The sequence below is a fragment of the Bos mutus genome, chromosome 5, assembly GCF_027580195.1.
Source record: "Bos mutus isolate GX-2022 chromosome 5, NWIPB_WYAK_1.1, whole genome shotgun sequence".
NCBI classification, from domain to species: domain Eukaryota; kingdom Metazoa; phylum Chordata; class Mammalia; order Artiodactyla; family Bovidae; genus Bos; species Bos mutus.
The window spans coordinates 106,134,971-106,156,334 of record NC_091621.1 but is presented as its reverse complement, the minus strand read 5'-3'; the positions used below and the strand labels follow the sequence as shown (position 1 = coordinate 106,156,334).

Sequence of the window (21,364 nt, the reverse complement as noted above, 5' to 3'; positions counted from 1 at the left end):
CGCTTTCAGGCAAAAAAGTCACCGTGTGACGGTCAAAACAAGCCGGGGCCAGAGTCCCCACTTCACAGCGGGGAGGTCACGGGTCATGAGCCCAGCCCCAGCTGACTCCAAAGACAGGCCCCTCCAGTGTGGCTCGCTGGCCCTGCAGCCTCCAGAGGAAGCAGGTGTCAAGCTCAAAGTAAGGGCCTCTCCAGGACAGAGGCTCAGCTTCCACCGCCCCTCTCCTGGCGGGGGCGGTCACAGGACAACCGGGGAGGTTCTGCCTAGAAGCCTCTGGCAGGAGACCGGAGGCGCCTCTTGGCTCTGTGACCCTGGGCAGGGAAAGGTACCTCTCTGGGCCTCAGGTTCCCCATCTGCAAACTGGGCTGCTAGCAGGCACCTCTCAGCATCATTCACTGTGATTGAATGTGCAGAGAGGACCTGCCTCCTTAGGAATGACTCTAATCCCACCCTGGTACCCACCTGGGCCTGTCAGCTGTCATAACAAGGGGCTCTCATGACAGCCAGCCAGGCGGTGGGAGGTGTGTCTGCTGGAGGCCCCGGCTGGTACAGCGGGTTGCTTGGGGGTCATACTGGGGGAGCACTTGTCCCCAGCTCTAGCCCCGGATACAGTGAGGGGGCAATGGCCTTCATTCTGACGTGCCTCTGCCCCCCTCCACCTCCCGCCCCTCGAAGACTCCCCTCCTGCTCCCTGTGGGCACCCAGCCCCGCCCGCCAGCGGCCAGAGGCCCCCTGTCTGGCCACAGAGGTTCGTGGCCTCCCTTCGGCTGCCTGGCCTGGCTGCCAGGCCCTCCTCTTCTCTGTGTCCCTGGCTCCTGCCTGGACAGCGCCCCCCTCCCCGGAACAATCTCTCCAGTTCACTGCTCTCTTGTCTCGGGACCTCCCCTTGGGAGAGGAGAATTGGCAGATCGGGCTCCCAAGTGCGGCCCCAGGGCCCATCAGGAGGCCTGTGCAGAAGCATTGCCCAGGACGAGGCTCTGGACAAATGAATGAATGGATGAGTGAATGACTGAAGAGTCAGAGGCGGAGGAAAGGGTGGGGTCCTGGCCACCAGGTGACACATTCACTGCCTCCCCACTGTTTGAGCACCAGTGTATGTGGGGGAAGGGGAGGGGTGAGCTGCAGGAACACACGGTCGGACGACTGAGCCTGTCCCCCTCCGCCCATCCCACCCAGGGGGCACAGCCGGGCACCCCCGTCCCCAACATGGCAGGGACCGTCTCAGAACAAAAGCCCGGCCCACGCTGCTCCTGCCCAGTAGCATCTCAGGATGAAGGGCCAACCCCTTCCCCCAGATCTGGGCGCACTGGCTGCTCTGGGTCCTGGAACCCCTGGCCTCTGCACAGCAGTCGTGGGGCCAGGATTAGAGCCTCCTCCTCCGGCCCCTTCCCTCCCCACCCCGGTCCAGGCCAGGCCCAGCCTCACTCTCCTGCCACGCGGGACTTCTCTACCCAGCACCAAGGGGTCTGTGATACATGCTTATCTTGGCTATCTTTAAACGTTAAACTCTGTCTTATTTACTCAGTAGAAAATCCCTGGGCACAAGGAGTCTCTGCTTCATTCACGGTCTGCCCTGCACCTGCACAGGGGAGGAGCCCAGAAACCTGGGGCCTGAGTGAACCAGAGGCTCCGACTCCAGGGCAGCGGAGTGAGGAGGTCTGGCTGAAGGCGAAGGGGCAGCTCTGGTTAAAGGGCCCAGTTGTTTTAAGAGGAATCACAGGAAACACGGTCAGGGGCTCAGACCGGTGGGCCGGGGCTGTGTGCACAGCTCCCCTCCCCTGTGTGGACGCCCCCTACCCTAGCCCCAAGGTGGGTGAGAACAGATGCCCCACGGCCCGCCGTGGACGGGCAGGGGGCAGCACTCAGCACCCCTGAGTGCTCCTCCGGGGCCACGTGACTGCTGAGGCTCCTGTCGGGTCCAGACAGGTCGGCTCCCAGAGGCGAGCTCCTGGCCTTGTGTCAGGACTGAGCCTGCCCCACCCTCAGGTCCTGGGTTGGCGCTGGGCCTTGCAGGGTGTGGAGTAGCACGATTCTACCACCTTCTGTCCAGGCTCCAAGGGCAACTGGCCAGGCCTGCTGTGACACTGCTGGGCAGTGAGGATGGCAGGGTCTGGACAGTGGACCTGGGCCAGGCCTCCTGGCTCCAAGCCCATGTGCAAGGCCTCAGATAGCCTGGCCCACCCACCCGCCCACTGGGAGCACGTCTCACTCTAAGTGGGCTGAGCGGGGGCTACAGAAGGGCTTTATTTTCAAATAAATAGGTGCAAGAACTGTTATTTCTGTCAATAATCACTAGGTTCTTCCCGGCAAAGTGGCTGGGGAGGGGAAGTCATACCCCGTCTATTTTTGCAGGCTTCAAAAAAGCCCATCTCGGACTCCTTAAAGTTACTCTAAGCCTCTGCTGTCAATGTTTTTACCCACTGGGTTTTGGACGTTCAAGTTCCTCTCCCCTTCCACGCTGGCCTCCAGGCCTGCCCACTTCCTGGCAGGGTGAGTCAGAGAAAGCTCACTCTTCTCTGGCTTCCGGCAGCCAGCAGACCAGCCCATTCCTGATCCTCCCAACCCGTTTCTGATTTTTTTTCATCCTTAGTCCTTCAGTTGAGACCCCCGCCCCCGACCTTCCCTCCTCCGGGGAGGCGGGTGCACAGTGTTCTTTTTTTGTCTAGTGCTGACAAGAAGACCGTCCTGTCCTGGTCTGAGCCCTGTGGCCCACTGCCCCCCAGCCCTGCAAGACTCGCCCGGCTAAGGTGAGTGGCCGCCTGGCTCCCGGGAGGCCACAAGGAACTTCTGCCGGCCCAGGAAGCCCCAAGTAAAGGCACCCCGCTTGTTCAAGCCGGGGTGCAGCCACGTCCTTTGACATCAGAGCCCCACTTAAGCTTGTCGATATTCAGTGGAACCAGGGGCCCCTGAGCCCCACTGTGGAGCGCTGGGCCCGACTCCCTCTTCTTAGCCTCTCTGACCCTCACCGCTGCGGCCGCGTGCACCTGCACCGCCTGCCCCGCCCCGGGCCGGCGAGGGGGCCGGCCCGCGCTCACCTTTGCACGTCTTCCCGTCCGGCTGCAGCGTGAACCCCACAGGGCAGCTGCAGCGCACGCCGGTGGCTGTGTCCTTACACGTCCGGTCGCAGCCTCCGTTGTTCACCGCACACGTCTCTGAGGAGGGAGACAGGAAGACAGGGTCTCAGTCTCCTGGGACAGAAGCCTCCTGCCTTTCCCCACCCGTGGGTGGGGAGGTTTCCTGAGACCGGAGACCTGAGTTCGAATTCTAGCGGTGGGGGACTCTCTGAACCTCAGGCTACCCATCTGTCAAATGGGAGAATGACACCACCCCTGCCTGAGATGACGGCAGATGGGCAAGCTTTGCAAACTGCAGGAGGCTGAGCCCACAGGGTCAATACCACTAGCGGGGGCCAGAGCAGCGATGGGTCCGGCTGGGAGTTAACCGCCCAGGGACACACTCCTAAAAACCCTTGCCTTGCCTGGATTCAGACTCCAAATCCAGACTGGCTGTTACTGGGGTTCCCAAGCTCGTCTCAGCCATGGAGCGGTTTGGGGTCCTGGCCGTGGAGATGCAAGGGGAGGTTCCCAGGGCCCACACACCATCTGTCACCTTGACAAGGCTCTCAGCCCCACATCTGTTCTCACTGAGCGATAAGCCCGAGGTGTCTGGTTTTTGTCCACTTGAAGCTAGTCTAGTGATTTTTGTTTTTCTTTTTTCTTTTGCAAATTCAAAGGGGCTGGAGTGGCTGGGGGCATCACGGAGGTCACTGAGCCTGTCGTACGGTGAGAGTGAGCCTCCCCAGGCCCGGGGAAGGGGCTGGCACACCCGGGTCCCTGGGGCACACGGAGGGGCCTAGTTCCCGGGACCCTGGGCCTTTCAGTCCAGGTTTCTTCCTGGGCATCTGGCACCCTTTGGTCTTGTGGGAACTGTGCCTGAGTGGGCGTCCCTCTCCTCTGTGCGGCTAGGAAGTGAAATGCTGAGGGCATCTGCTCATATAACCGGAAATCCCCTGCCTGCCTACTGTGGCTCCCCCCGGGGGCCTGGCCCCAGTGGCCTCTTCCCTGAAGTTTCTCCCAACCGGTTTATTCTGTCTGTCCTTCCATGGTGCCTGCATTCCTGCAAGTGGCCGTTGGCTCTCTGCAGGAGGAGTCTGGGGATGACTGCGTACAGGAGTCCCTGCTGCTAATGCCTTTCCTGTGAACTTCACCTTTTGGGGGTGGGCGGAGCAGGGAGAGGAGAAAACCCAGCTTTCTCCCTGTGTGCATGTGATTCTGCGGGGCGGTGCCAGTGGGGGTCATCCTGAACACCCTGAACTCAGGGGCTGCGCCCTGCTGGGGGCCACCAGACCTGCTCCTTGACGCTAAAGTCTACACTGTGAGAGAACGAGCTGTGCCGACTACTGAAAGGCTGGTCTCCTGGCTCTGACCCTCCCCAGCCTTTCGGCGTTGTCTCCACACAGCCCGGCCCCCAGCTGGCTGGGCGCGGCGTCCACCTCCTTGCTGTGGAGTGTGCTGCCCGCTGCCTTGGAGGCCTCCTGTCTGCTCACGGTTCAATGCCAGCTCACAAGGAGCCTCCTGAGGCCCAGATGCAGAAAGGAGGCCCTTGCCCCTCACCCCGCTTTGCTCACGCAGGCTGACCTCAACGTTAGCAGGGGCTGAGCTCTGCGCCGTGTACACCGCCTGGGCCCTCCCGTCTCCCCACCCACCTGCCTCCTGGGGCCAGGGGATGCGGGGCGGCCAGGGGGTGCCTCTGACTCTGTCATTCACTGAGTGACCCAGGTAGGCCAGACCTTGGGGCTCTATCCCAGCACCCACGCCTGGCGAGGGACGGGAGCCTTCTGTCCCCAGGGCCAGGTTGGGGTCAAAGAAACCCCACCCTCAGCAGCACCCAGCCTGGGGCCCAGCCTGCGGTAGTCGCTTAACAAATGTTAGTTTCCTCTCCTGAGGTTACAGAGGGAAAATCCCGCTTCCTGCTCTCAAACCCAGAACCCAGGTACCCCCGCCCCCCAGTGCCTTTCTTGCCTTCAGAACCCCTCTCTGGAGAGGGCATAGACAGCCTGTTTTCTGGGTGCGGGTGGCCAAGGCCCAGGCCTGGGAGAGGGCGGGGAATACCGGGAGCAGGGAAGGGGGCAGCTGGGAGGCCTCACGCGGTGTCAGTGGGAGGACACCTGGGCGGCTCCATGGTGGTGGAGGTGGGATGCGCCGTGGGCACTGGGGGCTGTGACCCCGAGAAACAGACCCCTCAGTGGTCCCTCTCCTCTAGACCACCGCCCCACTCGGGGCAGCCAGTGCCTTGGGGCTCACATGGTAAGGCTAAGAGCCGGCATTCACTCTGGGCCTTCTCTGCCGGGCCCTGTGCCGGGCGGGGAGCAGTGAGCAGAGCGAGCAGCCAGCCATCAGCCTGTCCACGCAGGGACCTGCCCCTGCCCCTTTTCTGCTGTGCCCACCCATGTCCTGAGGTTCATGTACACTGCTGAGGGGGAGACATACGGAAAAGCTGACAGCAAGGCACAGCCAGTCCTTTGGGCGATACGGTGGGGGCCGGGGACTGACAGGCTGGCCTGAGCGGGACTGAGAGCTTCATCCCAGGGGGGTTTCCAAGCAGAGGCTACCGGGTGCTCCGAGGTGGGGCTCCTGGCCTGGGTCACCCTCAGGCCCCCTGTCTCCAAGCACCTCGAAGGACAGCCTCACCTCTCTGCGCCCCAAGGCCAGGGGCTACTCAGCCTGCCGCCAGGCCACCGCTGCCTCAGACGCAGACACCAGACAGCCCTGTCTCCCCCGTGACTACAGGGTCACCCCAGCTGCAAAGGGCAAAAGGCGGCAGCAGGCTCTCTGGCCCAGGGAGCGGCTCTGGGCCAGCAGCACAGGCCGTCTCCTCCAGCTCTCACCCACCTCCCACTGGCTCCCAGGGGCCAGAAGGAGCTGGCATCTGAGGGCGCCTGCCCTGTGGTCACATCTCACCCAGGAGCGCACACAGCCAAGGAGGCTGGAGGCTAGGTGCAGGGGGCAAAGGCAAACCCCAAACCCCAGAGCGCTGTCCCAGAGTCTCGAGACTTCCCGTTGGACCCTTGAGCCCTCTGCTCTCTCCCTGCACTCGCCTCTCCAAGACAGCCACTGGGTCTTTCTAAAAGCCTCTCCTCTCCACCTGGAAGGGCCCCTCCTGGGGCGTCGCCCCGTGCAGCTGGCATCGCACTATCTCATCCTCCAACCTCCAAGGCCTCGCAGAGCCCCAGGAGCGGGGGGGCCTTTTGCAGGTGGAGGAACTGAGGCTCAGAGAAGGTGGGTACCTTTTCTAGGCAGGATTAGGCATATGATTTGTGGGACCCGGGGTGAAATAAAAATGAAAGGCCCTTGATCAAAAATCGTTAAGAATTTCAAGACAACCGAGCACTCAGCCAACCGTGGGCCCTTCTGAGGGCAGGGCCCAGGGGCGGGGGGGCCCGGGTCACGCAGCACAGCCGGTGGCCCCAGTGCCTGGCCTACTCGCCAAGAGAGTGGGGAGAACTCTCACCCCACAGAGTTGGGTTGGCCACTGGGCCAGGGGAGGCTGAGCCTGGGGTCGGGGGACTGAAGTGGGAAGGGACTTGGGGGTGAACAGCCCTCTCCAGCAGGCAGGAAAACCCAGATGGGTTAAAAGGGCAGTGTTTAGTCTTTCCCTGGGGAGCCCTGCTTCAAGCCAAGCCCTGTGACAAGCCCAGGACGCAGAGGGGGCAGACACCGGGCAGCCAAGGCGGCTGCTCGGCTGGACCTGCCCCGCAGCCCGGCCAGGGTTTGACGCGAATGGACAGTGGTATGGCCCCTTGAGTTGGCACTGCCTGGGTGCACCACCCTAGGTCTGGGGCCAAGTCCAGCCTGAAGGACCGTCTCAGCCACAGTGTAGTGGCTGAAACAGGAGGTATATAAGGGCAGAAAACACCACTCCTGATGCTGGTCCTGCGGGCTTGGGCAAGTCCCTTGACATCCTGAGAGGCTCTGAGCAGGTGAGTCAGGTTTGGCCCAGTGAACTACAGAGACGCTGCCACCCCCAGGTCTGCCCTGACCCTTGAAGGCCTCATCCCATTGGCGGGAGCAGCCCAAAGCCCCCACTGAGATGTGTCCAGCCTGTCAGGGCTGGCCCACCTGCCTTTCTGCCCCAGGGGTCCCCTGGAGCCCACTGTGGACTCCCTGTCCTCGAACCCTCTCCCTCAGTTGATTCCTGAGCCCTCCGTGGCTCCGAACACTTTGGGGTAACAGCCACACTCCTGGGCAAGGCCCTGACACAGCTGCCAGTCTCCCTTGCTGCCCGGTCACTCTGTGTGCCGGCCCCCCAAGCCCCCGGTCACCCTGAGGCCCATCGTAAGCACTGGGGTCCCTCGCCAAGTGCCACAGTGAGGCTGACCTTCCTCATGGGCCCCCGCTAGGCCGGGGTGCTGGGTGCAGCCGCCCCAGAGCGCCCGGGCCTCTGCGGGGAGCTGGTCCCCAGGGCACAGGCTGGTGTGATGGTGACGGCCGAGTGTGGGAGTCGTGGGGGAAGGGGGGTCAGGGCAGCTAGGAAGCAAGCGATGGTGGAGGCTAGGACTGCAGGCCTGCATGGGGCGGCTCGCTGTGGGGGAGGTTTCTGTTGGTAGGACTGTCTCCCCTGAGGCACCAGGTGGGTTTGTGATTCCAGGGGCAACTCCTTCCCACGGGCCTGCCTGGTGGGTAGGGGTTTCTCACCAGGGCTCAGAGGGCAGAATCTCCTGGACTCAAGGATGGCACCCTGTGGTCCGTGGCAGCCCGTGCCGGGGCGCTGAGGGCAGGGGAGGGCCGGCCAGGAGTGAGGTGGGCCGACCTGGGGAGGTGTCTTCATCTGGTTTGCGGGATCTTGAAAGGCCCAGAAGGGCACTGAGGTTTTGTGCTAAAGTGGGCAGCAGGGCTCACCGTGGCAGCAAGCCCCTCCCTGTCCCGTGGTTCCTGCCTTTCCTCTGTAAGTGGAGGCCGCGGAGGGCAGGCATGGGGGGCCTGCATGCGGCCTCTCACTCGAGGCCCACCCTCAGCAGGGAGGGCTCACGGCTATATACCCCCAGTACAGAAGGCGCATGGGGCTTGGCGAGCGGAAGCAGCCCCAGGAAGGTCACAGGTTGGTGACCGTCCCTTGGAGCCCTGCTGCCCCTCCAGCCAGACTTGGTCCCCAGAGTGCCGGGGGCCCAGGCGCCAGGCACCCTGGTTCTGCCCGGCTCGCAGGGGAGCCGTGGGCTGGCCCCAGCCTCAGTTTCCCCGCCCAGGGCCAGCAGTGCCCTTGCCGCCTCTTCTGACAGGCCCTGTCGGGCACCCCGCTCCCCATCTCGTTTGACCTCTTGACATAGCTAAGTCGTCATGTCCCGCCCCCTTCCACTAGCCCTGGTGTGTGTGTACGCTGAGTGTGTGAGCGAGACTGTGGACGTGTGTGTGCCTAAGCTGAGGGCAGGGGCTCAGAGCCTTGCCTGGGACCCCTGCTGACCAGCGGCCGGCTGCGCTGGGCATCAGCTCAGGGACAGGGGTGAACACAGGTTCAGGGCCCAGGGCTCAGCCCTGGCTGGAGGAGGGTGCCTGCCTGGCCCTCGGGTCCCACCCTCCATCTCCCTCCAGCTGCTCCCCACTCCCTGCTGAGCCTGACCTGGGGACCTGTCTTGTGTCACCCACCTCCCTCATCTCGGGTCTACCCGAGCCCCTTCCCACAGCCAGGCTCATCCAGGCTCCAGGTCCCGCACTTTCTCTCCGGGCCAGACAGGTGCCTGCATGAAAGAGTGGGCAGCGAGGTCCTGCTCCTCCCTGGGCACCTCCTCCAGGAAGCCTTCATCCCTGCTCCAAGCGAACTAGCTTCTCCTGGGCTCCGGCTCTGATCAAAGCCCTGAGCAGTGGTGTCCCCAGAGGCTATCAGACCTGTGCCCCGTCGGGGGCTCCCTCCCAGACTTGTGACTAAACAGGTGCAGGTGGAAGAGGGGCAAGCTGTGGGGACGGGGGTGGCGGGGAGGCTCCAGTGAGGTCTGGACAAGCCTCTGCCTGATAGAAGTGCAAAGGATGGCCCCGGGTACCGAGGTACCCGAAGTGCACCAGGTACCGAGTGGCAGGCGGCACGGCCCGCGGACACAGGGAGCCTGGGACAGGCTGCGTGTGCAGGGCCTGAGGGGCACGTGGACGTGAGAGAATGTGTGGGTATGGGATTCAGGGGGGAGCAGGGGGTCTGGGGCGCAGGTTAGTGAAAGGACCCAGGGACCCTAGAGATGGTGGCTGCAGAAAGGAGGTGGCAGGCGGGTGACCCGAGGGGACAGAGGAGCTGGGAGGCTGGGGAGAAGGCATGCGAGCTTCGAGAGATGTGACCTCTCGGGGAGGTCACGTGTGTGGTTATAGGAGGCTGGGGACAGCACGGGGTTCGGTCTGTGCCCCCACGCCAGCCGCTGTTCCTGCCATCGCTGCACCCTGCCTGGGCTGCCCTTGGCCTTCCGGGTCTCCAGCCCTCTGTCCCCTCCTGGGGCTCTGTCAATAGCTCCCCTTACTGATTGCCGCCCTGTGTGCATGCCGGACCCCGGCACAAACGGCCCGGCCTGGCCCATCCTTGGGGTCTCCTGAGCCCAGCCGGGGAACATCCAGCCCTGTCAGTGGCAGGGGAACCTGGGTGCCCTGCCCAGAGGTGCAGGGGGGCAGGAGACGGGTGGCTGCCAGCCGTGGGGGGTACATTTCTAAGGTACCTTTCTAAGCCTCAGTTTTCTCACCAGTAAAATGGGAATTACTTTAGCGCCAACCCTCAAGGTGCTCAGGAGGTGAGGCTGTAGTCAGGGCAGGACCCCAAGGAAGTCGGGGCTAAAGGTCAGCTATGTTGTGGTCCCGGGGCCTCAAATAAGGGCGCTTCTGCTTTCCCGGGATCTCGGGGGCCCTTCAGAGGGCAGGCTGTGAATGTGCCTTTAGGAAGGGCGAGTCCACCCGACTGGCTGCCAGGCCTACACATCTGAGCTTCATCCAGAGCCTCTGGCCTGCTCTGCTCCCGACTGAGGGCCCTGGACTCTCTATGGGCCTGGATCCTTGACCCGGACTACTGCTCACCGAGCGCATGGCCCAGGCTGGGTCTCCTCCCCACCCAGGGCTTGACTTCTTCATCTGCAGAGTGGGGACAGCTGCCTCGCAGGGCTGTGGGGGGACTCACGGGGCTGACCGGGAAGCAGAGGGCGTGGGCTCTCTGTGTGCCGACTGCCCTGGTGGGGGGCCAGGGGTGCTCACCGCTGGGGAGACTGCAGGGGCCGCCGGAAGCCCCCCTGAAGGGGGTGAGGGGGCAGGGCTTGGGGCCCCGTCCGTGGCTCCCACGCTTCCAGCTCCTGCGCTGTGCGGGGAGACTGGGGCTCCAGGGGCAAATCCAGGGATAGCGCAGCAGTAGGCTCTGCGTCAGTGGAGCTTGCAGCTGACCGATGAGCGGGAAGGGTCTGCCCAGCCCCAGTTTGGACTGTCTCTAGTCAGCAGAACCACAGCCCCTAAAAGGGCCGTATCTTAGTTCCCCATAATCCCATGTGGCAGGAAGACTTTGCAGGTGTCATTGAATTAAGGAGCTCAAGATGGGAGGTTGCCCCGGCTTATCTGGACGGGCCCCAGTGTGGTCACAGGGGTCCTTAGAGGTGGAAGCGGGAGGCCAGAGAGAGAGGCGTGGAGATACAAGCAGACTCAGAGGGGTACGGGGCTGCGGGCTCTGCAGACGGAGGAAGTAGCCCCCACGAAGGAACACAGGTGGCCCCTGGAAGCCAGGAAAGGCAAAGACATGGATCCGTTCCTAGAACGTCCGGAGGGAAAGCGGCCCTTGCTGACCCCTGGGAGACAATGCTTTGGTGTTGCCTGAAGCCACTAAGGGGAGAAGGCAATGGCACCCCACTCCAGTACTCTTGCCTGGAAAATCCCATGGACGGAGGAGCCTGGTAGGCTGCAGTCCATGGGGTCGCTAAGAGTCGGACACGACTGAAGCCACTAAGACTGTGGCAACTTCTGAACAGCAGCAACGGAAACAAATCCGGCGTCTGCTCCGGGCACACTTATGGGAAAGGCGCTGACTCAAGCCCTGGAGCTGACAAGTCTGACTCCCAGGGTCCCGTGAGTCTAGCAGTAAGCAGGGTCCCAGCGGCCTGTGGTAAACTGAGCTGGGACTCAGACGTTTCTCACAAGTTAGTCCGCCAGATAACAGAAATTTATCCCCCCAGCCCTCAAATCCAAACATTTTAACTGACTTTAATGGGAATCTAAAATTGGTTACATCCTTGAGGCCTCTTTCAGAGTAACTCTGCCTGTGCTTAGCCTGGGCTCAGGGACTGGGGGTAGCCGTCAAAAGCAACTGTTGGGGATGCCTGAGGCCCCAAGGGTGGAGCAGGGCCACGTGGCTCTGAGCAGCTCCAGCCCGCTGCCCTTCCGGGGAGCCCCTGAGGACTGCAGCCAGCCCTCGGACGAGAGAGAGGTGCTGCTGGATCTTGGTCCGCTCATGGGTTCGGGTTTCAAAACTCGGGAACCCTGTGCCCAAAATGCCAGCCCCAGGGGAAGCAAGGAGCAGCAGGTTCCCAGAGAGGAGCCGAGAGGCTGAAATGGGGGAAAGTGCCGGGGTTTCAGCTCCGACGTTTTGCGTCCTCTCTGGTTCTGCGTCTGTCCCGGTATTCCCGGCTCTCGGCGTTCAGAGGTGAGACAGCTAGTTCAACAACTCACAGACGGCCGAGGGGCTTGTGACCTCTGCAGTCTGGGCACAAAATATATCTGAAATAACTCTGAGCCAAAGAGCCTAGGGACGCGTACAAAACCTGAATGGTCCATCTCCACCTGGGGAAGGCGAATCTGGGCGGGCCACCTGCAGTGAGGAGGTGGGCTGCCTGCAGTGAGGAGGTGGGCTGCCTGCAGTGAGGAGGTGGGCTGTGGGCGCTTACCCTCTCTGAGACACGGAAGGGGCTTCACCCTGGGCCTGCTGCTGACGTGTGGTCACTGCTGGGGGTGGCGAGGCCGGGTCTGCACCACGGAGCCCCTCAGGGCTGCCAGGAGCGGCCGTGCGCCCACTTGCTTCTGGAGGGGCAAGGGAGCCCCCTCTCCCAGTCCTGTCTGACCCACCCTAAAAACAAACTCCGGCCACATAGGCGATAATCACACCTCAGGGCCGGAAGACACCTGCCAGGCCATCTCAGCCAGCAGGAGACCGCAGCACACGTGCCCGGCTCTGAGGGAGCCGGGCACCAGGGCTGCAGTGGGTCCTGCTCACAGCAGACCATGCGGGGGCATTCCGGCCCCGTCTTCTCTCACAACAGCCCCTGTCTCTGCCCTCCTGTGGGGCCGTGCTGGCCACTGCAGACGTCAAGAGCGGCCGAGGGTCTGCCCTTGCGATGGAACTCCTCCGAGTCTCATCGGCTCCTGAACAAGAGAGCCGGCTCCTTCTCCCCTGCCTCCTCCACACGCCTCCCCGCACCAGGACCTAAAACGGGGCTCAAGCAGGACTGCCGGCCGCAGGCTCCAAGCTCCACGCTCCACGCGGGGGCCAGGCTCTGCACCCTGTGCCCCAGGCATGCTCGGACCAGCAGGGCACAGTGGGGACAGTCACTGCCCTCACTTTAGCCATTCCTTTCCTCTATTCATCCAGCCTGGGAGCAGCCAGGCCCCAGTGGGGCTCTTCTAGGTGGGCTTGTAGTCCGACAGGCTCCTCGGTCTGTACTACCCTAGGCTGCCCTCCGAGGGGAAAGAACCGTGAGCTCTGGAGGAAGGATGTACTGGAGACGGTGCCTTTCTCGGGCGCTTCTGAGGATAATTACCTAGTTCTGGGCATGCAGTCTTGGCTGCGGGCCCTTGTGCCCCTGTGGCAGAGGGGCAGGGTGGGGGACGTTCTCCTGTCTGGGGGGCCAGACAGGTTCTAAGGGCGTTGAGAGGGGAGAGCTTCTACCACCAGGGGGGTGTGCAGGGGCAGCCAATCAGCATTCATCTTGCCCCCCCCACCCCCTGTGCCTGGCGAGGGGTCCCCTGACCTGCGCCCCAGGCCTGGGTGCCTGTGTCCTCAGGGCTCCCTCCTCCTCACCTCCCAGCCCCACCTCGGAACTGGGCTCTGGGCCACTCTCTCTACCAACTCTCCAGACAAGAGCATGGACGGGGGCCTTTTCTCCACCCACCTGCCTGATGCTGACTCAGCTCAGCCCTCTTCCACCACCATCCTCTTGCTGGGAAGGGGGGCCTGGCACCTGGGAGCCCAGCTCCTGGGCGCTCTGGCCTTGGGCAGCAGTGCCCCCCGTCCTGCAAGTGAGGCCTCAGGGCCCGGGCCCTCTTGGGCCTCCGAGCACCAGCAGCTTGCAGGTTCCTGCCACCTCCTCTTTTCTGAGCACCGAGCACCTTGTCATTTCCATAGTGCTGACTCCCCGCTTCGCACAGGTGGGAGTGGACAGGCCTGGCTGCTGGAGCCTCTAAGCCCACCCCTTCCAGCTCATCCCAGGCCACCCAGATGGCCCCGGTCAACGAGACAGCCCTGCACAGAGAACCCGCAGAGAGTAGGCTTCTAGCCCGAGCCTCGGTTTCCTCCTGAGACTTGGGCAGTGTACTGCCTGACTCCACAGTTCCCAAGGCTGCTGTGACCTAACCGGAGTGCCACAAAGGCGGTCTCAACCACCCCAGGTGACCCGACGGCTGTGCTCCTAGTGCCACCTGGGGGCCAGCAGCCCACCGACGGGCCAGAGGGAAGAATGAACGAGGAGACAGACGGCTCTTTTGGTCTGCAGACTGAGCTCGGCAGAAGACTGGTTATTTTCTCCTTTTTTTCCCCTGCCTGGCATCAACTGCCCTGAGTGGCCCCAGGTATTTCCGGGCAAGACTCCTTACAGTCTGGATGCACAGGGCGGGGGGGGGGTGGGCATTGCTTGGAGTGCAGCTGACCTCACAGAGACCACCCCCCCAAGGCAAGTGGGGGCCCAAGGAGAACAGGGAAAAGTGGGCTGAGACTGCCAGCCCAGCGGGGTTGGGCTGCGGTCATTCATGGGTCTGGGGAGCCTTGGGGCCAGAAGGGAAAGTGAAGTCGCTCAGTCGTGTCCGACTCTTTGCGACCCCATGGACTGTAGTCTACCAGGTTCCTCTGTCCATGGGATTTTCCAGGCAATAGTCCTGGAGTGGATTGCCATTTCCTTCTCCAGGGGATCTTCCCAACCCAGGGCTCGAACCTGGGTCTCCTGCACTGCAGACAGATGCTTTACCGTCTGAGCCACCAGGGAAGCAACCGTGGGGGTGCTAGGTGACCCTAAATGGTCCTCCCCTCTCTGGGCACCAGGTTTCCCAACTGCAAAGCCAGCAGGGTGGACCGGACGCCCCCCAGAGCCCACCGCCCTGGACCTAGATGTGGCTTCTCCCGCTGGATGTGGCTTCTCCCCCTGGACCTGGCTCCTCCCGGCAAGGAGATGGATAAGGACGTGCTGTCCGAGCCCCTGTTCTACACTCACACCCTTGCTCCTGCTGCTTTGCCGATGCTGGGATCCTGACTGCAAACGTGGGCGTTCCTGCGAGGAGAGGGCTTCACAGCACACATCTCCTTACACGCAGGGGCCCCTAGACACTGGCTCTGGGTTCTTTGCAACAAACACACAGAGAAATACACGTGTTCGATGAAGGGTAAAAACTTTAAAAAGGGAAAAGTGAGCTCACATCTGGAGCAGAGCCCCCCACACTCACACTCACACACGTGGCACGCACGACCACACACGCACGGGCACACCGCACGGACAGACAGCCCCCACACATGCACACTCACAGTCCATGCGCCAGTACAACACTCACGGCCTGACGTACGAGCACGCACACGGACACCCCACACGCTGGCACACCCCACACACACACGCACGCACACACACACACACACACACACACACGCACAAAGGTGCAAGTACAACAAAGGAAGTGGAAGAAAAGTGTTACCCATGAGGAGCCGCCGTTTCACCCGCTTGTCCACATCAGCTACTGACGTGGCATTGAACTGAGAGCGCTCAATTGCAGCCTCATCCTTTTCTAAAACACAAGTAAGGGACAAACACGGAGCCGGTGGTTAATGAGAGCCCGCTTCCCGCCTCTCGGCGTGCGCACGCAGAGCGACGCAGCGTGAGGGCGGCGCGGCGTCCTCGCCGAGGGGCTAATCCCAGGAACCTCAGGTGGCGTGCTCGGGGCAGGGCCGGGTGCGGGTAGAGGAGGGGCGACTACAGCAGGGCACGGATGGGCCTCAGGGCCCATCTGCGAGCGACACGCGCACAGGAGGCGGCTGAGCTCAGAGCGGACAGGCCCCGCGTGCGGAGGGCCGGCGAGGCGGGCAGCAGCCGCCCGAGTGCGCGAGGACGCAGGCGGGCACAGACGCTCGGCTTGGGCTGGAGAGGCAGGCTCAGGACAAGGGACAGGACAAGGGGAGAGCGCCGTGAGGTCCGGTGATGGACGCGCCCGGGCGGCAGACACCCCGTCTCATCAAAGGCGTGAACGTGGGTCGAACGCTCATGCAAGACTGAGAACGAAACGCACAGGGGAACAGACGCACAGACACACTCGACAGTGGACCCAACCGGACAGACACAGAAACCAGGGGGGCTGTTTGGGCAGCGCTGGTTGCCTGCTTGTCAATGGAGGACTGGAGCGAGACAGTGGAGTGCTTAACGAGGGGCTGCAAGGTAGGGGCCGGGGCGGGGGCGGGGGGGGGGGGCGGCCATTTAGGAGTGTGCAGAGGGAGACGGCTGGGTGCCTGGAGCTGCCAGATGCTTCCCGGAGAGAAGCTCGCGAGGTTTTAGAGGGCTTGCACGTCGGTGCTCGGTGGGAGATGTGGGGGGCCACCTCCTCCCCTCGGAGGGGTGGGGGCCCCGAGGAGCAAGGGGCAAAGGCAGGTGAAAAGTTCTCTGGGCCAGGGAAGCAGGGCCCTGGAGCTGGGCCTGGAAAAGGACTTCTAAGGAGGGGGGCGGGGCAGGAGAGGGCGGGGGAGTTACGGCAGAGAGGAGATCCAAGCAGGGACTTACACATGCAGCAGACATTAAAAGATTAAAAAATGAATAAATAAAAATAATAGAGGATGAGCCGGGTGGACAAAGACAAGGTGTTAGACGAGGCTGGGGAGCGTCTGGCCGGCAGCGGTCTGCGCTGGTCCGGGGCTGGCAGAGGTGGCTCCGTTGCAGGCGCGGCCGCTGCAGGAGACCCCAGCAGACAAGACAGGAAGGGGGGCTGGCGGCCCAGGAGAGCCCCCGGGGCACAGTGGAGACAGGGAGAGAGGCGGGAGGGGAGGTTCTAGATGGGATCAGGCTGCAATAGAGACACTGGTCTGAGACCGGGTTTGGCTTTGAATTTTTTTGTTTGTTTTGTTTTGCTTGTTTTCTTTTGGTTGGTTTGATTTGGCTTTTGGCTCTGAAAATAATTCATGAAGGTCAGTTATCAGACAAGACAGGCAATCAGGGACCATCACCAGAAAAGCAGGAGGAATGAGATTAAAATGAAACCAAAAACGGCTGTCTGAGAGGAGAGACCACACAGAGGAAGGGAGAACCACGCAGGCAGCAGCACCTGGGTCGAGAGCCGGGGCTGGGGACCTCCGATGCCCCTCCGCCCGACTCCCCAGGGTACAGGGAGCAGTCACAGGGCCCAACAGGCTGCAACAGCAAACCCCGGGCTTCGTGGCTTTGCTGGCTTGCCAACCCTTTCCTGTTACTCCAAAATCCCTCAAGAAATACCTTTTGAGCTGATAATAAAAAAGGGACTTTTTTTTTTTTTTTTAATGAATACAATAACTGACTTGTAGCAGGTTTCCTAAGTTTGCCAATGTTAAAGAGAAAGAAGAGGATGAACTCTGGGCACCAAGTTTGAATTTCCTCTTTCTCTCAGTTAAAAAAAAAATTGGCTGTTCTTTTTGAGTGAGGAAAGAACTTACTGGCGATTATAACTTGAGATGATCACAAATACTCAAGATTCCCCTTGGAAGTAAGGACCAGGAGGAAGGAGGATGACAGAGTGAAACTGATCCTCCTGTTAACAGGCGGGGTGTCGGGAGGGGGCGCCCGAGAAGAACGGACTTTGGGGGGTGGTGGGTGGGTGGCTGGGTGGGGAGGACCAGGCCTGGTGAGAGGCCCCGTAGCTCGGGAGCAGAGAGCAGCTAAAAGTCACCCAGACCCGACCGAGGACTCACACCGGCACTCTCCCCAGGTGTTCCAGACAGACAAGACTGAAAGCAGGTTCTGAGAAAACCTCTTGGTTTTCCAGATGCTGTGGAGGCAGGCTGGCACCACGCCGGGGTGGGGGGCTGTTACGAGGGGAAGGAGTCTCCGGCGTGTCTCCCGGTAGGGGAGGACACCCCCGTGCTTCCGGAACAGAAGCTGCCCTCCAAGGCGCGTACACTTCCTCCTCCCCGCTGGCCACCTGCCTGGGGCCACCCCCGCCTCCCCCCACTGAGGAAGAGGACCCTCAGAAAACCGGCAGCGACACAGAGCAGAGGCGCCTGGTCCTGGGGGCTGGACGACCCTGCTGAGTGTCTGCAGAAAGCTGCCCCCGGGGGACGCCCGGAGCGCGCCCCACTGGCCCCAGGGGGCGTCCTTGTCTCGTTTCCCCGAGCTTCCTCCTTGGAAACCAGGACGCCGTGGGGCGTGGCCACTATCGAGCCACGCGGTGGGTGGGTGGGGGGAGCGTCCCGCGGGGGGCGGGGCGGCACAGGGCGCGAGCACTGGCAGGGGCGCCTACTCACCGATGCACGTCCGGCCGTCTGAGTGCAGGGCGTACTTCTGGTGGCAGCCGCACGTGGGGCCCGTGTCCGTGTCCTCACAGCTGTGCTGGCAGCCTCCGTTCCCATAGTTACAGGTTACTGGTGAGGCCCCGAGTGCACGTACGTGTGTATAAACAGAACAACAAAAACGATTAGTTTATTGCTGTCGGCCGTTTCTTTCGAGGGGTCGGGGAGGGGCGTGAGGGCGCGAGATGATGAGTCTGAGGCACAAACTTCCCTGGACATCAGCCCCTCTGGGCTGGTGGAGGGAACCGCTCACTCCCTAGAGGGGCCCTGGGGAGGGACAGAGAATGGACTCTGGGTCATCTGGACTTCGGACAGGGCACACAGCGGATGCACTCAGGTGGCATTGGTTGAAAGAAAGGGATTAAGCTGGACGATTTTATCCTTTCTATGTTGCAAAGGGCACTTTAAGACAGCCGGTCTGGATGGGCCAAGTGTCTGTTAACACGGGCTGGACATGAAGAGGTTGGGGGTGGTGGGTGGCGGGCCTCTATGAGGAGCGCTCATTTCTTCAACTCTCGAAGACCTCTGTTTCCTCGCCTGTGCCTCAGGGCGTGTGGAAGGATGTCCCCATGGATGCCTCTTCTCGCCAAGTCCTGGCAGCCCCCTCAATCTCTATCCGTCCTGAGCCCTAATCCTCCCAAGGAAATGTCTGAACAGACAGAACATATGTGCATTAAGGTCATCTCAGATGCAGTTTCGAAAAGGCCTTTTAACCTGTCACATAGCGTGCAGTGTCTGTGGCCTGTGGGAGCTGGTGCCTTGCAGCCCAGAATCTTAAAATGTTTCAGGGCATCAGTACCTGGGCTGCTGAAAAGGGCGCTGAACAAGCAGGGGCCAGTCTGAAGTAGGGAAAATGAGCAGTTCATTTGCTGTAGGGAAAACTCGACTGTTCTCTCCTTCTAGGGTGAGGGATGTGGCTCAAGGAGACCCAGGATCTCCACGGGAGGGCGTCTTGCTGCCCCTGATTTACCGCTGAAGATGGCAGGGTGCCCACCACCTGCAAGCAAATGGTCCTCCAGGGCCTTGAGGACAGGGTGTCTTCCTGGGGACCTTAACCGTTTGCCCAGCATTGGACCTACTTTCTGAATTTATTTGAAAACTTTAATAATGATCAAGTATGCAGAAATAAATCTCAGACCAAGCACGGTCAGAGGGGCAGAAAATTCCAAATGGGCAGAGCCTGAATGATGTTCTGTGAAGCCAGCAGCAGGGCTGGGGCTAGAAGGTGGCAGCTCCCGGGTGAAGGACTCCAGAGCTTCAGGACTGGGTTCCACGGCTGCCTCTGCCAGAGAACAGCACGGGGGCCCCGGGGCTGCCAGCCTGAGCGACGCTGGCCCTGACAAACTGGCCATGGCCAGTCTCCCTGCTGGGTGAGGACGACGCAAGGAGAATGAGTCCTGCTCAGCGTCCCGGACACTGACCCTAGTGACCAGAGGCCATGGTGGGCTGCCTCTTTCACAGGCAACTTCACCACCCTCCAAGGGAGGCACCCAACTTCTGGGGTGACACTGCAAGGACACGCAGATTGCTTCGGGATCTGGCCCTCTGGCCCCACTGCATGGGAGCATCTCTCCTGCTGGCATTCCCCGATGCCAACAACCTGGACTCGGGGCCTTTCGTCTCTCTGCAGTGGAGGAGCCTGGGGGAAGCCAAGACCCCAGGGGCTGCTGCTTAACACGGATCTCAGGTGAGGGCAGAGCCCCACCTTGGGCTGGACGTCCCGTGCCTTTCCAGACTGAGGCAACCCCTGTCAGGGTGGGCAGAGGGGGGCCGGCAAGGAGACAGTTCTTCTGAGCTCTGGGTTGGAGGAGACGGTGACTCTGCAGAGAACGCAAGCCCGTCTGAGGCCGCTCTGGGGCCTCTTTCTCTCGCTCCCTCTGCACGGTAGGCCTAAGTGACTCACAGACCACACAGGCCGAGCTGTGCGCACCCAGAGAGCCGCCAGCTCGTTCGTGGAAATAAACACTGGAGCCCTGAGCGCTGGGCATGCCAGAGGAGGACGGAGAACACCTCCGCTGGCTCTGGAGGGAGGAAAGTTTGGGCAGGCTAGGCCAGGCCTCAGCCCGAATCCAACTCCAGATCTAGAATTTCCGGGGCCTCAGGTGACCTCAAAGGTGAGCTGGACGTCTCAGAGCTGACTTTACGCTAATCCTGCCACATTAACCCCACAGAAGACACCAGAGCTGGCTGGGTGGACGGCCAGGGTGCAGTCCCTCTGAAGGAGGGCTGTAGGGCGGTCACCCACTCCTTGGCTCTGGGAGGGGAGCAGGCTCTTCCCACACCTGGGCAGCACTCGGCAGTCGAGCAGAGAGGGCGGGGCTGCCATTTGCTTCAGCTGAAGTTCAGGGCTCGAGCTGAGCTCTTCTCAGCAGTGCACGGAGCCTCCCTGTCCCTGACCTCCACCTCCCAGACCAGATTCGCCCCTCAAGAGATGTTCTCTGAGCAAACTATTCCCTTGTAACACTTGTCCCACACAGAACTGGAGGACTAGGTGGCCAGTCAGTTGGTCCCAGCCACTTCCTGTGGCCCACAGCTCTCTCCCCGGCACTGAGCTCAGGGTTCCGCCAGGGCGGGCTTCAGCCAGTCTTGCTGACTGAAGGAGTGTGCTTCCCTTATGGCCAAGCCTGTCACACGAGCCTGCCCGTGCCACATATGCTGGTCTTTGGCCTTTGTCCCGAGGGAGCTCAGAGTACCCAACGGGCAGGCCCGGGAAGCTAGAGTTAGGCCTTTTCTATTCTACAGGTTGCCAGGCGGCAGGAGGCTTCTCTGCAGCTGCAGAGGCTCATCCGGTGCAGAGGACAGGAGGGCCTGGCTGGAGCCCCAGGACTGCAGGCGGGCACTGCCCCACCCACAGGGTCCCTAATCGGTCCCCCCTTGGGGGCAGCATGCGTGCTGATCCTTGTGGTCCTGCAGAACTGATCAGGAGAGGAAGCCTGCTCCACACCTGGGACGAAACCTGGGCAGAAAGAAGTGGCTTCTCTCTGGGGAGTCAACCAGTCATGAGTAGGGGCAGGAGCACGAGCTCCCTGGTGACGGACTGTGACACCTGTGGTCCCCCAAGTTCTCGGTGACTGAGGGGAGTGGAAGGCAGAGGAGAGAGTCACGATGGCCAAGGATGACAGGCCGGCGAGGGCCCGCTGCCTTCTCCACAGAACGAAGAATGGGAAGAAAGGCCGCTTCCTTTAGGAGGGTTGCTGGCCTCAGTCTCTTGCTTCAGGGGTCAGGCTGGGCGCACTCTCAGGGAGCTGGACCCAGGCTCCTCCACACCACTTTCCTACAGCAGAAAGCGGGCCTGTCTCTGGCCGAGATGGGCGGCGCCTACACTGGCCTCCCTCTGCTCTTTCTCGGAATCGAGGCAAACATCCTGTCAGGCCGGGGACCCTGGCTGCTGAGTGAGCAGAGGCTGTGCCCGCCGCTCCCCGGGCAGCGCCGGGAGGCTGCCCTGTGGCCGGGGCTTGGAGTGCTAAGTGAGTCTGCCCATCGTCCTACTTCATTTGCTCGGGAGCTGGGTGGTCACACTAAGAGGCCAGACTACGCTCGAGTCCTGCAGGCTGACCTCCAAGCTGGTCTGGAAGCGGCACCTCTGACAAGGGAGTTCATTCAGTCCCGATCTCCCAGGGTATCTTCATGGACAGTGGGCCTTGCAAAGCCA

General features: G+C 61.9%; 1 protein-coding gene across 4 annotated transcripts in view; it reads right to left on the bottom strand.

The window, feature by feature from the left end:
* The window catches only part of SCUBE1 (signal peptide, CUB domain and EGF like domain containing 1), a 126,966-nt gene that overhangs the window by 31,080 nt on the left and 74,522 nt on the right, over window positions 1-21,364 (bottom strand). For 2 of the 4 annotated variants that reach the window (XM_070371474.1, XM_070371475.1), the window contains exons 6-8: window positions 17,668-17,784; window positions 14,886-14,975; window positions 3,036-3,152 (exon numbers count right to left, since the gene is read on the bottom strand). In XM_070371474.1, the coding sequence (XP_070227575.1) occupies window positions 3,036-3,152; window positions 14,886-14,975; window positions 17,668-17,784 (324 nt within the window). The remainder of the gene's footprint in view (window positions 1-3,035; window positions 3,153-14,885; window positions 14,976-17,667; window positions 17,785-21,364) is intronic. The other 2 variants (XM_070371476.1, XM_070371477.1) reach the window with 1 other exon arrangement.